Genomic DNA, 14,371 nt, shown 5'->3' with positions numbered 1-14,371 from the left:
AAACATCTAATACTGGTGAAGAACCCTACATTGGTCTTAGTATGCATTCAAGAAAACCTGGCTATCTATTATGTGTTAATCCATTAGCTCAGTGGCCCCTGATGACCTGCTTAAGGTGTTTCTCAGTGTTTCACTTAATGCATGCTGGGATGCATTCAAGCACTCTACTATCCTGAATACGAAGATATATATATTATTACAGAAAACAAACACAGATTACAAGCTCCTGTCACTCTGACCACAAAGAACTATGCATGAAAACGTACATTTGAAAGTGTCTAAGCATCTGAGTTTCATACTAAATCCAGAACTGTCAGAAATGTTTGTTACCGTTTTCCAATCACATCTACAGGACAAGTACTATACAGCAAATTGACACATAAGTTTATCCACATGTTTGAATATACCATAGTATCAAAATAGACACACATCTCGACCCAAGACTAGCAGCACCTACTAACTGATAACTCCAGCTAATAACGCCATTCTTCCCAGTCTGCTGGAGCTGACCCTACCTTAAAAAACCCAGTGTGGACACTGCCTTAGGCTCCAGTCATAGAGTCCTAGAGACCAGTTGATGACCTGCTGCCAATCACCAGTGTCTCTAGCAAAATGAGTATTCCCTGACCTGAAAAGTGTCTTGCAATTGCTTTGGTCCCTACCAGATTGCTGCAGTCATGGTGTGCATGGAAAACTCCAACTTGTCTACAAACACTTGCTAACTAACTAACAAGCAGTAATGAAACTTTAGAACAGGCCAACACAAACTGCTTTCAAAACAATCTGGTTTCAGCAGTAAGGCACAACTTTTACATTGAAGGTGAACAGTCTCTTTTTCCAGTTTGTGTTGTTCTTTTATTGCAGCTTAGCAGTTAGTTAGCAAATCTTCACAGACCAGTTCTGTTAATGCAAACTACAGGCAAACATACCAATTAGGGCTGTGCGATATGACCAAAATCTCATATCCCGATATTAAGACATCTATCGTCCGATAACGATATAAATCACAAAAATGTAACATTTTCTGTAAATTCTGTGAATGTCGGGCAGCTCGACTTGCATGAAGTGTTTCCAGCTGGGCGTCGCGTACCTGGAGTCGAGTGTTTTAACTGATGCATGAAACGATACATTTTTAGACATAGGTTGTAACGGCCGCTGTTTTCTTTGTGAGTATTTATTACACAGCGTGCTGCGGGGAAAAGCCTGTTCTAACGTTTGAGTCTAAGGTTTATTTTTTAGCACCTGACGGCTCTTTTTTGCTTCTCATCCGTAAATACTCTGCATCTTTCACGTGATTCAGTTTATTTTGAAAAGTCTCAACAGGATCTTGAGCTTTATTGTGAAAGGTTTATGTGGAAAATAAACAAGCGGACACGAGGTGGTTTTACCGTCGTTGTTGCTAACGACAACGCATAAAAACAAGCGCTTGTCCGTCTGTAGTGTGGTTATATTAAATATAAGAGAAAGAGAGAACTTTAGGAAATTAATATAGCCACTACAGTGACCATCAAAATAATGAAAAAATATTGCCGTAAACAGTTTATTTTGCGACACCACGAAACAAACGATAGCGTAAAATGAAACGATAGACGTTTTTATATCGTCATCCGATATATATCGTTATATCGAACAGCCCTAATATCAATCACAAGGAGAGGAAGTACCTTCTCTACAAAAAAGAGCCAGCAACCTCAGCCAACCACTTGCCAGCTGATCGCTGATACACATTTTTCCTTAGCAACTAGTGGTTGTCAGTTACTCACTGACCAGTCTCTAGGCCTGTGTGACTGATACCTTAAAGAGGCAAAGGCTGAAAACAAACACCTTTAACAACACACATGTCAACAACATACAGGGGACTCTCACATTTGTATGGCAACAGACACAGGTGGTTATGAAGGACTGATTCGTGTTATGACTCTGGTAATGACACCAAGGTGTTAGCACATTGGCCTAAAATCACGCTATTTTGCTCACATTTATCAAAATGTCAGATATTTTAAGTAGTTCTACAATTCTACTTTTAGGGCCATCAATCATCTTTCACTCCATTCTAATGTATACTAATGTTTACCTTTTAAACATTATCAGTGATTATTGTTATCCTCACCTTTCATGTTTAAAAAAAAAGGTCTATATTATCTGTTGAGAAAACTATGCATTGTACATCTAGTACAGTGATGCTCTGTGAAATTGTCTCTCTGAAAGAAAACGACGCTCCACAAATGCTGTAAGACCAATTTCAAAAGATCAATAAAGAAGAATCAGGTTTGAAAAAGGCATTTCCTTCCATCCTCCTCAGAACAGTACTTGATAAACAACTGCTGAACAATAGCTGATAATGCAGAAAAAGATGAATGATATGAGCTTGTGTTCGCAATGAAAGGCTGAGCTGGGACTAAATTGCCTGAGGCACTTGGAAATACAGTCTCAAAGCTGACAATCTTAAGAATTAATCACATGTTTCTTATATTCTAAAAATAAGTGCTCAACTCTTCTCCTCTCCTATATACTAATATAACTCTGAACAAATCACCCACTACCTGGCTAGTATGACTCACTGCCTGAGTACCATTACCATTTCCAGCTGTAAAATTTCAATTCAAATACTCCAGTATACCCATTCCCAGCAAAACAAGCTGGCATCCATTGCTCAGTAGTTCACAAAATACGCCTGAGTGTGAGTTTCAGCCCTGGTGGTAATCCATAGTGAATTCTGTTAATACTATGATGGATCCAATTTGTAAACACTGTTTCCAATCTGGGAACATCTCTTATTTTAGAAGACAAATCGTAATTTTCCTTTTGAGAACAAATAGATAAGGTAAATTCACAACAGAAGAAAATAACTTTTTCTATGCCGCAGTGAAACCTCAGCTTTTTATGGTATAGCAAATAAAAAAATATTAGCCTACATAATATTTAAAATTCTAAGTGTTCATTTTTATAAGATGTACTGCATATGTAGCGCCACAGCCATTAGATAGATGGCAGCAATCATGATCTACTAGTCATTTCCTGTGGCTGCTGGAGAAGACTTCCTCCTAATGGACGAACTCTATACACTGACATGATGCTAGCTGCTGGCAGGTATACCAATACTAACTACAGGACAGTATGGAGGCAGTGATATTGCGCACTGCTTGAATGTAAACACTTTCCACACGGTGAATCACAGAATGGACAGTTTATCCAAAATCTCTGATAAGAGATTTTTTTCTCCACATCTATACTTTGAAAGTCTGACTGAAGGACAGGGAAAGACACCTATTCCTTTAAACAGCGCTCTGAGTAGTGAAACCAATTAACTAACAATACCTTTGCACAGGTGCAAGTTAAGCATTTCACATCCACCAATGTTCCCAGGATGCTGGCTTCTGAAATGTGCGCTACTAACAGGTTTCAAGGTGACCTGGGCCCCAGAAAAAGCAGGATGTTGATCAAGAATACGCCAATCCAGTATTTGGATCAGATATTGTTCTTTTTCATAGGACCCATGTTGTCACTGATATCTATCTATCCATCTATCTATCTACCTACCTATCTGTTCAATTCAGTTCTCTGATTTTCTGCGTTCACTTCACCACACAATCAACCAGAGTGGGAGCTAATGCACCACAGAAGATGTTAACAGCAAAAAAAGAATAGTTCGGAGGTGTTTCACACCTACTACACCAGCAGCTTTTCTTGAGTATTTCCACAAGTTTTACACTTTACCACAAACTCTCCTCAAATAAGTTGGCATGACTGAAAAGCTCAAAGCTCTCCATCTCAGTCAGAGACGTTACACAGGGTAGAAGCTGGAAGGACATTGGTTTGGTGTAACTCCTGCTGGAAAGCTTTAACTGGACTTGAGTAACATAAGGTGTCCTCATTAACTCGATTCATATTATTGCACTTCAGCTGTCTCCTGTCAGCTCCACACACACACACACAATGTGTGAGAGCAAGGTCAAGAGAAACTAACGCAACGCAAAAATAATAATAATAAAAATAAAACAGCAGGTTGCAGTTGTCTAATGACTCTTAACATAAGCTAAAATTAGCCTAGTGGAAATATACTGGGGGAATAACTGCAATACATTTTTTATTTTTCATTATGTTTATCTTGCTCCTGATTGTGATTTGTTATTTTACCAGTAAAACAGTGAAAACCAACTCAGTAAGTGTATATTCTAAGATGCAGTTGTTTGCTACAAATAAAATGTGGTAAGACAAGAAATAATTTTTAAGTTGAGCCTGATGTTGGTTTATACTCAGTCTCAATTCTCAGTCACTTCCTCACAGGAAAAAAATACAGTTTGTTAACTGAAAACAGGCACCTGAACACTACTCTGTATCAGCAGATAACCAAAGCCAGGTTATTTGCAGATTGCTGCATCCCTAAAGTTGTTTGCATCTGTGTGTGTGTGTTTTGTTTTTATACATGACAGAGTTTCAACTTCCAACTGTGGATACAGCAACATACTGTGTTCACTGAGAACGGTTACTGGAAGCGTTCCTGAGCCCACACAGTGATTTCCACTACTGAATCGTATCTGCTTTTAATGCACTGCTGCCGGCGCAACCAAATTTTATTTATTTTTTTATTTGTCCCTTGCATACACTAATTTCTCCAAACTGTTTGAATTAATTAACGATAACATGTACAACAGATGATGGAAATCCTAAAGTATCTTAGATTGAGACGTCTTACTCTGAAACTGCTCAAAAACCAATCTGTTCAACCTCCACAACTTTTCCAAGTCTTATCCCCCTGTCCTGTTGCTTAACATTTTGCCTGACACCAAGAGCGTTCCTGTTCAAACTGGATGGCTTGATATGGCCTTTCAATGTGGAGCTTGTATGTTCTCCCTGTGCCTGACAGGAGTTTCTCCCACTGTCAAAAGAAATACTTGTTATGACTGCAAAAGACTTGAAAAGCTGCCCAGTTTGTGTTTCACCTTCTATATCACCTCTATGGCCCTGTGGTGGACAAGCATTTAAGACTGAGGCATCTGTGTATATTGACATTTTACACAGTGTCCCAACATTTTTGGAGACATAGCTGTACAAGTGTAAAATAGTCCCTCTAACTGTAACACTAAAACAAGCTTACATAAATTCGGTGGAGTTTCTCACTTCAAGAAAGGTACTGGTGACAGAAAATAAACATTCACATTCAAATATGATTAACTGATCTCACTGTGTGTTACAGTAACATCCTGTGTGATAGCATTAACAGGTTGCTGCTCAGGAACATATGGGATCTCATATACATACACACACCAGTTGGTCTTGAGATATTATACTGAAACTCACAAACATTAATCACAGTGGAAAGAAATCATTCTCTACAACCTTTTGGTTGCAAATGGGAAAATACCTGAGCGGTACCACCACGACCACACCAGCGGAGTTATTACCCAGACTCATTCTCCCCAGCAGCAACTTCATTCCCGCCCAGAATTCATTGCTCAGCAAAGTTTACTGAAACTTAAGATCTTGACTTGCTTTCATGTCATCATTTTCATCAACCCAATTGAGCCAGAACACCCTTTAAAGGCACACTCAGTGGCAGTACACACAACAGCTGAATTAGACCAAACCAAATATGAAGCGAATTCTCCACAGGACATCGTGTAGTCTTAATTCAAAGCAAGCACACAGCACATTAGAGCAACATAAAGAGATGCAGCAGCAGCAGCAAAGCATGGAAAGGGAGCACAGACACAGATTTAAATAAATATAACCACAAGAGATGCATAATGGGCATTTTCAGGCCAGGTGTGGATGCACAGCGCATAGTCTACTTCATATCGAGGCTTTAAAAAACACACATAAATGTATAATTAAGTACAAGCCCCAAAGAGGGTGATGTCAACAATGAATGGCAAAGAAAGAAAGCAACAATCTATGAAATCCAAAACACACACAGATCACCTGAGATCCCACCCATCTGTAATGAGGCAACACTGTTGTGACAACAGCCTTGAACAACCGTTCTAAAAAGTCAGATATTTTTATCACCATAGGTAAAAAGTCTTTTTTTGTTGGTGACAGATTGATATGTACTGAAAACTGTGCTTGCCTTTACCACGCACACTGCAAAATACATTTCCCTAGTTTATTTAATTGGTTTGTAGACTCGAAATACCCCACCACAGTTTCCTGGCTCACTAGTTGACTTACTACCTAGCTTGCTGGCCGTTTTGCTGAAATTGATTATCTTGTTTCCTGGCTGAATGGATATTTTGCTGTGTTTCTACTGTGGTGTGTGACTGGCAGGTTAAAAGGCTTGTTGACTGACTTAACTTGCACACTGGTTTGACAAGCTGACTCAGAGACTGAACACAACACTACATCATTAACCTGACTGAATCATACAGTGACGTCATTTAACTGTTGCAGTCAGCATCCACTCTGGTGAAAACCAAGATACCTGTGGTGCCTCAGCAAGGAAGAAAGCCAGGCAGTCTTGGCTGCTGTTCTAATCTCGCTGCTAAAAAAAAAAATAAACGCCTAGAATAAAATGAATGGAGGCCCAGCTGAGGTAGTTAAACGATTTGCAAAACATGGCACAAATAAAAGTAATATGAAACAATATATATAACAGGGAATAACAAATATATAGTGGCTGCTCATGAAGAACAATTCTGTCAACTTCAGACTAGCCCTCCTTTTTATTTTAGTCCTTTGTCACCCACTTTGTTATCTACACTCACGGCCTTGTTACCCATTCATGTCACTCCCGAAGGTTAGACTGACCATCTCTATTCTGTCAAAGTTACTCATGCACTGTGTCACAGCTTGTACAGAGGGCAATAGAGAAAACAGAGGCAATAGGGGGCAGTGCAACCAGGTTCTGACAGCATGCAGTGCAGAATAAGTTTTCAGTTAATCAAATACTGAAATAACAGCCACCTGCAAGTTCAAAGTTGGGAGCTTTAAACTGTCAAAGAAGAAAAGATTCCTATATCCATTACCTCAGGGTGGCATCTGTGCTTTAGGGAACATGTTTCACAGTACAGGGAGCAATCTCTACTGATCTGTAACCTTTTGTTTTTTTAAATAAAAGTACAGGAAGTGGAAACTGTCTGCACAGTAAAAAAAAAAAAAAAAAAAAAAATATGTAAAAAAACTCAATGTAAACACATAGGTGGGGGTTAGTCAGGTAAAGAAATTCAGGTAATATGAGATAATATTATTCATTAATTTCACTAATCAAAATCCTGTATATTGGCATCGCTGCAAAATTCATGTAAAGCTCACGCATTTCCGTTACATTCCTTTAATCCAAAAAACTGCTTAGAAAAGAGTGATAAAATATAACTGACTTTACTGCACAACAGTATCTTATAAAGGATTCTCTAGCTGACATTATCACCGTTTCGCGACTTTCTGCCTTAGTTCTCTAGTTCTGTCTGGCCGATCAAACCATGTGCAGTGCCCCAAAGCGCAACGGCAACAAATAAAACGTTCCTGGGTAAAAACGCCATGCTCATCTCCAAACCAGAAACGCGTGGCGCGCCGTGGATGTTAGTAAAAAACGAGCGAGTGCTTATCCAGTGCCCGAATCATAATCCAACCCCATTCTCTGCGCTGTTCATAAATGCTTCACGGCCATATCATCGCGATCCAGTGGAAAAGACGTGTATCCACATGAGCGAGTTCACAATAACCACATGCACCGAGCACCATGAGGAAAGGACCGGACGGATATACTCCTCTCCGGCTGGCCTGTCGAGCCCTGTAGCAGGTTTAACCAGTGTGTGTACGCATCCACTTACGCATCCCAGGGAGAGCGATGGAAACATAACCATCTCGAATAAACGGCGCGATCTTCCGTGTTTATACGGAATCCCAAGTCGGTGCACTACTGGAGAGTGAAAGCGCACGGCGATTGTTGCCGCCCGAGTCCGTGTCTATTGGTTCTCGTTCAGCTGGGGCAGCGTCAGCACACACACACACAGTCTCCATTTGCAACTCCATCGCCCCCCATGGGCGTGCGAGGCCGCGGGCTGTGACGCAAATGGCACTGGGTGATTTGCAAATGACATATCTTCCTAATTCGGTGTCGTCGCCACAGGGACTGGTCCAATTCACCAGATATTACCACAGAAATATCCATCCGACGGCGGGGGACGAGTAAATAAAGGCGGATGAGCAGTTCGCTCTACGGGGATGCGGTTGCATAACTCAGGAAACTTAATAAAAATGTGCACGGAGCGAGCGATGTGCAGTCTCCGTGGCTGATTTTTTGTGGTTGTTTCGATTTAATCCCATTGGCCTGTGCTAGCACTCACCACGCGATCCGTCATCGACTTTTGGCCACAGGAGGAACCAAGCAGAGCGTATACACAGGGAACCCAGTGGCCTCGCTATGGTGGATGTGTGGTGGCCAGAGCTAGGACGCATGCACGTAGCTGACGGGGAAAGACAGGACAGCCGGAGTGTGACTTAGGACCACATTCACAGGCCATAAAGGGCCCGCATGAATGCTATTGTGCTCTTTTATCCAAGAGTCCAACTATTTACAAAAGGTTGGCCAACACACACAAAAAATATCGCGGCGAAAAGGTGGCGGCGGTTACAGCAGCTGCCACCGTTCTCTGCGCAAAGCAACAGCACAATCATTGCGCAGCGCCGGACTTCCCCAGTTTTGTGCAAACTGTGCGATTCGCTCAAAAGACTTTTATTTTTTTACCTCATTCAGGCTATCTTCGTCTGGCAAACCGCAAACCAGAGCGCAGAGCAGTTGTCGTTCTCATGGCACGATTTGCATCGCCCCCCATTATCCCCGAAAATCTCCTTTTACACGGTTATATTGTCAGCCTAAAAAACGCCACTATTTTGAGCAACAAAGGAGCAGCTTAACGTGATCAAAGAAAAGGCCAAGTATAAAATGCACCTTTCACGCCGTTAAAGAGAGGCCCCTCGTAACTATTGCAGCATGGCAGGGGAGTGCGGCGTAAAAACGAGCTAACCCGAATAAAATACACACAAAGACAAGGTGCAGCTCTCGCACGAATCCGTTCATCGCCACCGTGATCGCAACACTAAAACGTCCCCGATCATTTGGATTATCCTGGAGTGGCCGGGGGTGATATCACAGCGAATGTGAAACGCTGCGTTTTGCGGCTCCGTGGCACCTTTTCCAAGAAGCAGCTTGGCGCACAGGACCGGTGACCCTTCCATCTTTGCGCGTCCTTCTACCAAGCGAATTGGTGAACAACCCCGTATTTTGACCGGTCTCTGTTGAATAAAACACATCGCGGTAGGGGATTTTACCATTGAGGAAGTAAACGCTGCGTGTAAAAGGCTGCTACAAGTCTCTGAAACTATTCCTCTCCCCGCCGCGGCCAGGCAGAAACAAGAGGGCGATGACGCCATTTTCTGCAAAAACAACCATGCTCGGGAAGCCAAAGCGAAGGAGGTTTAACCCGCTCCGTAGCCCTCAAGTCCCGCTGAAACGTATTTAAACCAAGTCCTTACCTTGTTTTTCTCGGATGGGTGGCGGAATAGCGTGTTTCGAGAGATAAAACTGCTCGACCGTTGCTACTTCGAGTCCGGAGATTGTTTATTTCGCCTCCCAGCGTCCCTGGTTCACTCTGAACAAGTTCCTCTGCGAGCCGCTGTCTTTGTGCACCCAGAGGAGCCTCTCAGCGTTAAACCAGTCTCTGCGCAAAGGTGCACCCTCTACGTCCAATTTCAGCTAAAAATATCGGCACTTTAGAGGGACACTACGGAAAAGGGAGATGATTTGGTCTTTTTTAATTACAAAAAGTTGACAAATTGACCAGCTTTTTATCCAGTGTCTCGGTTATAGCGTTGATTTAGCCCCCAAAACGCGCAACCTTTTCGAGGACACAGACCTCTCCAGAAGAGTCCACGACGCAAACTCCGAAGTACACCAGGGTGTTTGTACCCACCCAGAAGTTAAATTGGCAGATAAAATAATTTACACCGCCAATTTAATAAAATACCAACTATTTAACCAAAATTGCTGACAAACGTGAACGAGTTATTCGCATTTCTGGTAATACTGTTTCATTTACTAATTGAATATTTATAGTTTATAATCACAATTTCATCCAAAATATGATTTAGAAGTGCATAAAACACAGTTGTGCGCTTAAAGTTTTCCTCCAAGGGAAAATTGACGAGTTTATTTTTCTTCTTTAAATGAATTCAAGTAAATTGAAAATTTTGTGTAACTATATGACAAGTTATATGTGATACATAAGAACAGGTATAAGGTTCTCCTTTTAAAAATGTGTTTCCAAGGATAACTCTCACTGATCTCCTTAAAAATACCAGATGACAAATTGGTTTCTTACTTCATGTTGTTTTCTGCTTTATTTTTAAATTTCCAAATGGCATTGGTTTATAAATACTGACTTCAAACTACATTTAAAAAGCAGGAGTAGCTTTTTCAACTGTTGACCAAGTGTATTAGTAATAACACTAATGTGATCATACATTTCTCATCAATAACAACCCTTATGTTTTCAGTTGTTTGGTGTTGATTAATCACATTTTTTTTTAACTAAAACATATCTAATGGCATGTCACTGGCTAGCTAGTCTGCTAAACACTAGCTTTCCCAACTTATGCCAAATAAGCACTTAGCCTCACTTGTCCTACCTTCATTACAACTTCCTTCACTTGTTTGTAACAAATACTGAAAAAAACCAACTGTTTTGTGATATTTTAGATGCATATAAATACAAGACTGGGACTTTTTTCACTGGTATGAATGCAATTTAACCCGCCTAGCATCCTTAAGCTAGTTAGCTTAACTGCAAAAGGCCAGCAACAGCTTCTAAGGTAATACAGCTAGGTTAGCTTTTTTGTTTTAAGTTCGCACATATGTATGTTAAACTACAATGAGTTTTTACAAAACAGAGAAATAAAGTTTGTAACTGCACGCCTACCTTGTTTCCAGACAAGTTCAGCTGAAAACAAACCTGTTGGTGCAGGCCATGGGGTCTTAGTAATAACCCCCCCCCCTTACATTTGAATCATGTCACATAAAGGAAGCATTTTTACTACATTTTATCACTTCAGGTTATCTAAATCAATTAAACAGACAGACTATTTTGCTACCGAGCTCATGCACCCACTAATAATAAGTGCGAATTAAAATAGAAAAAAGGGAAAGTAGTTAAGCTAATTGGTGCCAGCTGGCTAAAACATAATAACTGTATGCATAATATGTCTGAATATGATAGTGGCACATATATATATATATATATGCTATGGTGACTCATTTAATCTAGATCAAAAATATAGCATATGCAAGCTTCATGTGATGCATTACTCATGTTGAACATGGCCTAGGCACCTGCTGCTTAAATAATTGGATAAGGGCAAATTTTAAAATGTTCCCCTTGCCTAATAGAACTAGTTACTGTGTAGTAGTAATTGTAGCCATTTTTATAGTGCAGATGAAATGGGCATATATGTATATGTTTTGTTGACTAGCTGTACTAACTAAAGAAAACATAGAGATTTGACTGTGACAGTGGATAAAAGTAATGTAAGTAAGAGAGGGTATGATCAGTGCAGGTCAGTGTATTTAGCTAAAGAAATGTAGAATATAAAAGCTTTATGTGATACATAAGTAATGTGGAAGATGGGAGGTCATGCTCTGCTGCTCGAATAATTAGTAAAATGTTACCCAACTACTAGCAGTATTCTAATAAAACTGTTGATTTTGTGGTAGTAATAGGAGTTATTTTTAAAGTGCAGGTTTAACCAGTTTATAGAGAAAACATGATTGTTTGCAATAAATATAAAGTTTTTTTCTGGCCTTTCCAAATCTTATACTACTCTTTATACCTTACCTACTGTGATATCTTAGTTACATTCTTATAGTATGATGGGATGCAGCGTTATCACAGTGTGCCATCAGCTGCTGTTGAGGCTGTTACAGTCTGGCAGGATCTGGTAAAACCAGCCTTCCTGGTAACTAAAGCTAAATGCCTTGAAATGCACCATTTAAATACAAATACAAGGATTTCCGTTAAAATGGAGCTTTACCCCCTCACAGTTGGAACTTGAGTCAGCATGTTGTGTGGCTACTGGTATGCTTAAGAAAGGTGTCTCACTTAAGCAAAGTCAATGTGCTAATTTACCCTGAACAGGGTAGAACTTTGATTTGGGCGCACTGTGAACAAACTGATATGTTACACCTGTTATAAAGGGTTCTGTTATTTAACTGACAAAAAGCATAAGCATCACATATGTGAAATCTTATCTTGAATCGACCCGGCAAACTCTTAGACCACATCAAATAAAGAAAAACACTCAACACATTGAATGCAAAGTGGGAATAAAGTATGGTTTTAAGGAGAGGGGGGCGGAATTAAAGAAGTTCCATAAGAGTTATAATCCCCGCCAGCTCTTTCCTTTAAGCTCGTGAGAGCCCACAACAAAAGGTGCCCACCACTATCGCCTATACACAATTAACTAAAGCACCAGCATTATTCCATTATCATAAGAATGCTGTTTGCAAAGGCGGGAGGGGGGACTCCTCGGCATTCATGGCCGTGGTCGAATAGAGCTGAGAGCTTTTATCTTCTCAATTACATGCAGGCTGCATTCATCACACCACCTAGTGACATGTTTGGACACTTTTTGTGCACAACAAATAATTCGTTTATGTTGGTAATTTAAATGGCTTGTTTATAATTATAGCAGTGGGCCTTTTTTTTTTTTTTTTTGGAGGGACTGGTGAGATTAGGGTGGGACTCGTTTCCAGAGGGACTCCAAGACAAACAGACGACACTGGTAAAATCTTTTTGTTTCTCTCTAACGGGGAATTAAATGTGAGCAAATATTGTAACTGCTAATAGTCTCCAAACATTCCTCATAATCAGATTTATGTTCATCTCTTGCAAAGGAATGAAAATGAAGCGTTTTGTGACGCGTACATTGCTTTCCTAATGTGACCGTTCTGTCTCCTAAGAAGTGTCAGGATCTCGCGCGCCTGCAAGTCGTGCGCATGCTGCTGCAATTATGAATTCAGAAGACCACCTGTGCAGTAATTGCTCATACCAGCAGTAGCATCTGAGTTTAAGGAGACTAAACAAGGGCAGGTTTCTTCTTTTGAGGCTAACATCATTTGTTTTGAATCACATTTCTGCCTGAGTGCTTTTGATCTGTTATGTGGCTGATGATGAGATTCAGGGTCGTGTTTGAGCTAACTGACCACAAGGTGTCAATGTTGCCGGGAATGTATTTTGCCGTGTGTCATTTTGGTTCATTAATGGAGAAAGCACTGAGGAAAGCAGCAGGTATAAATGCCTACCGGATGTCATGCTCACATAAATCTAAGAAGATGAAGTGATTTGTCCAGAGAGAATAGACGGAAGGAGAGCCATCTGTACTTGCCAATGCCTCAGTAATGTATAATTCTGGCTTAACACAGCAGGTTTCATCCTTATGGCGCTCTATCACAATTTAATCCCTAGTGCATTGTATTTTGTCTATTTTCATTTCTTGATTCTTGTTTAAATCTTTCCTTTTAAAATAAGATTGATGTTAGGAAATGTGTTGAATGGACAGGCAAGAATGGTGAGCGTAAAAAGAAAATAATGCAGCAGCTCATTTCTGTGGAGACACTTTGATAATGACCAACCTAAGATGCGTGGGATACGTAACAGGACATCAACCGACCATAACATTGGAGTGCTATGAGATTTCTTTCACTTTCATGTGTATTTTAAGTTTTCCCACCTCTCCCTGCCAAGTCAGTTTTTTTCCTTTTATTTACCTTTTTTTTTTTAGAAGCAACAACAAAAAAAATTACCATGAGAAAGACCAAATGAAGTTTGCAGCATTCCTGTTTGACTCAATATACAGTAATGTGCAAAAGTCTTGAGCCACCCCCTCAGTTCTTTATAGTTTATTGAGAAAACATATGTGCAGCTTCTTTTTTCTTTTTTTTGCAATGCGCAAAAATACTTGGAAATACAGTATATAAGAAAAAACAGAGATTGTAAAATTCTAAAGAACTCAAAAGTCAGCATTTCATACAGCCACCTCTATTCTTCAACACACTGTTAGAAAAGCTTTCCTGTAATTTCTTTAAGCAGTCTTCAGGAACAGTTCTCCAGGCTTCTTGAAGGACAAAGCTTCTCTTTTGATGTTGGCTTCCTTTCAGTATGTTCTCTGTCCACATGATCCCACACTGCATCAAAAATGTTGAGGTCTGCGCTCCGGGGAGGCCAACTCATGACTGATAGTGCTTTATTTTGTGTTTTTCTATGCAGGTATGCTTTTACTGCACTGGCAGGATTTCCAGGTGCTTTCCAGATAGTATTGCACGATGGATAAAAGTCTGATTGTACTTTTCTTCATTCATGATTCTATCAGTTTTAACAAG

General features: G+C 40.2%; 1 protein-coding gene across 11 annotated transcripts in view; it reads right to left on the bottom strand.

Annotated features, from left to right (window-relative positions):
• Window positions 1–11,111, bottom strand: part of znf800b (zinc finger protein 800b) — a 33,294-nt gene extending 22,183 nt beyond the window's left edge. For 2 of the 11 annotated variants that reach the window (XM_013274686.3, XM_013274693.3), the window contains exon 1: window positions 10,917–11,111. Coding sequence is in view for 3 of the 11 variants with exons in the window: in XM_013274691.3 (XP_013130145.1) it covers window positions 7,770–7,802 (33 nt within the window). In the remaining 8 variants the exon portion in view is untranslated. The other 9 variants (XM_013274687.3, XM_013274692.3, XM_013274685.3 and 6 more) reach the window with 7 other exon arrangements.
• Between the last annotated feature and the right edge of the window lie 3,260 nt (window positions 11,112–14,371).

This window comes from Oreochromis niloticus, linkage group LG17, assembly GCF_001858045.2.
Source record: "Oreochromis niloticus isolate F11D_XX linkage group LG17, O_niloticus_UMD_NMBU, whole genome shotgun sequence".
NCBI classification, from domain to species: domain Eukaryota; kingdom Metazoa; phylum Chordata; class Actinopteri; order Cichliformes; family Cichlidae; genus Oreochromis; species Oreochromis niloticus.
Note: the sequence above shows the minus strand (reverse complement) of the source record. Positions and strands in the feature narration are given on the sequence as shown.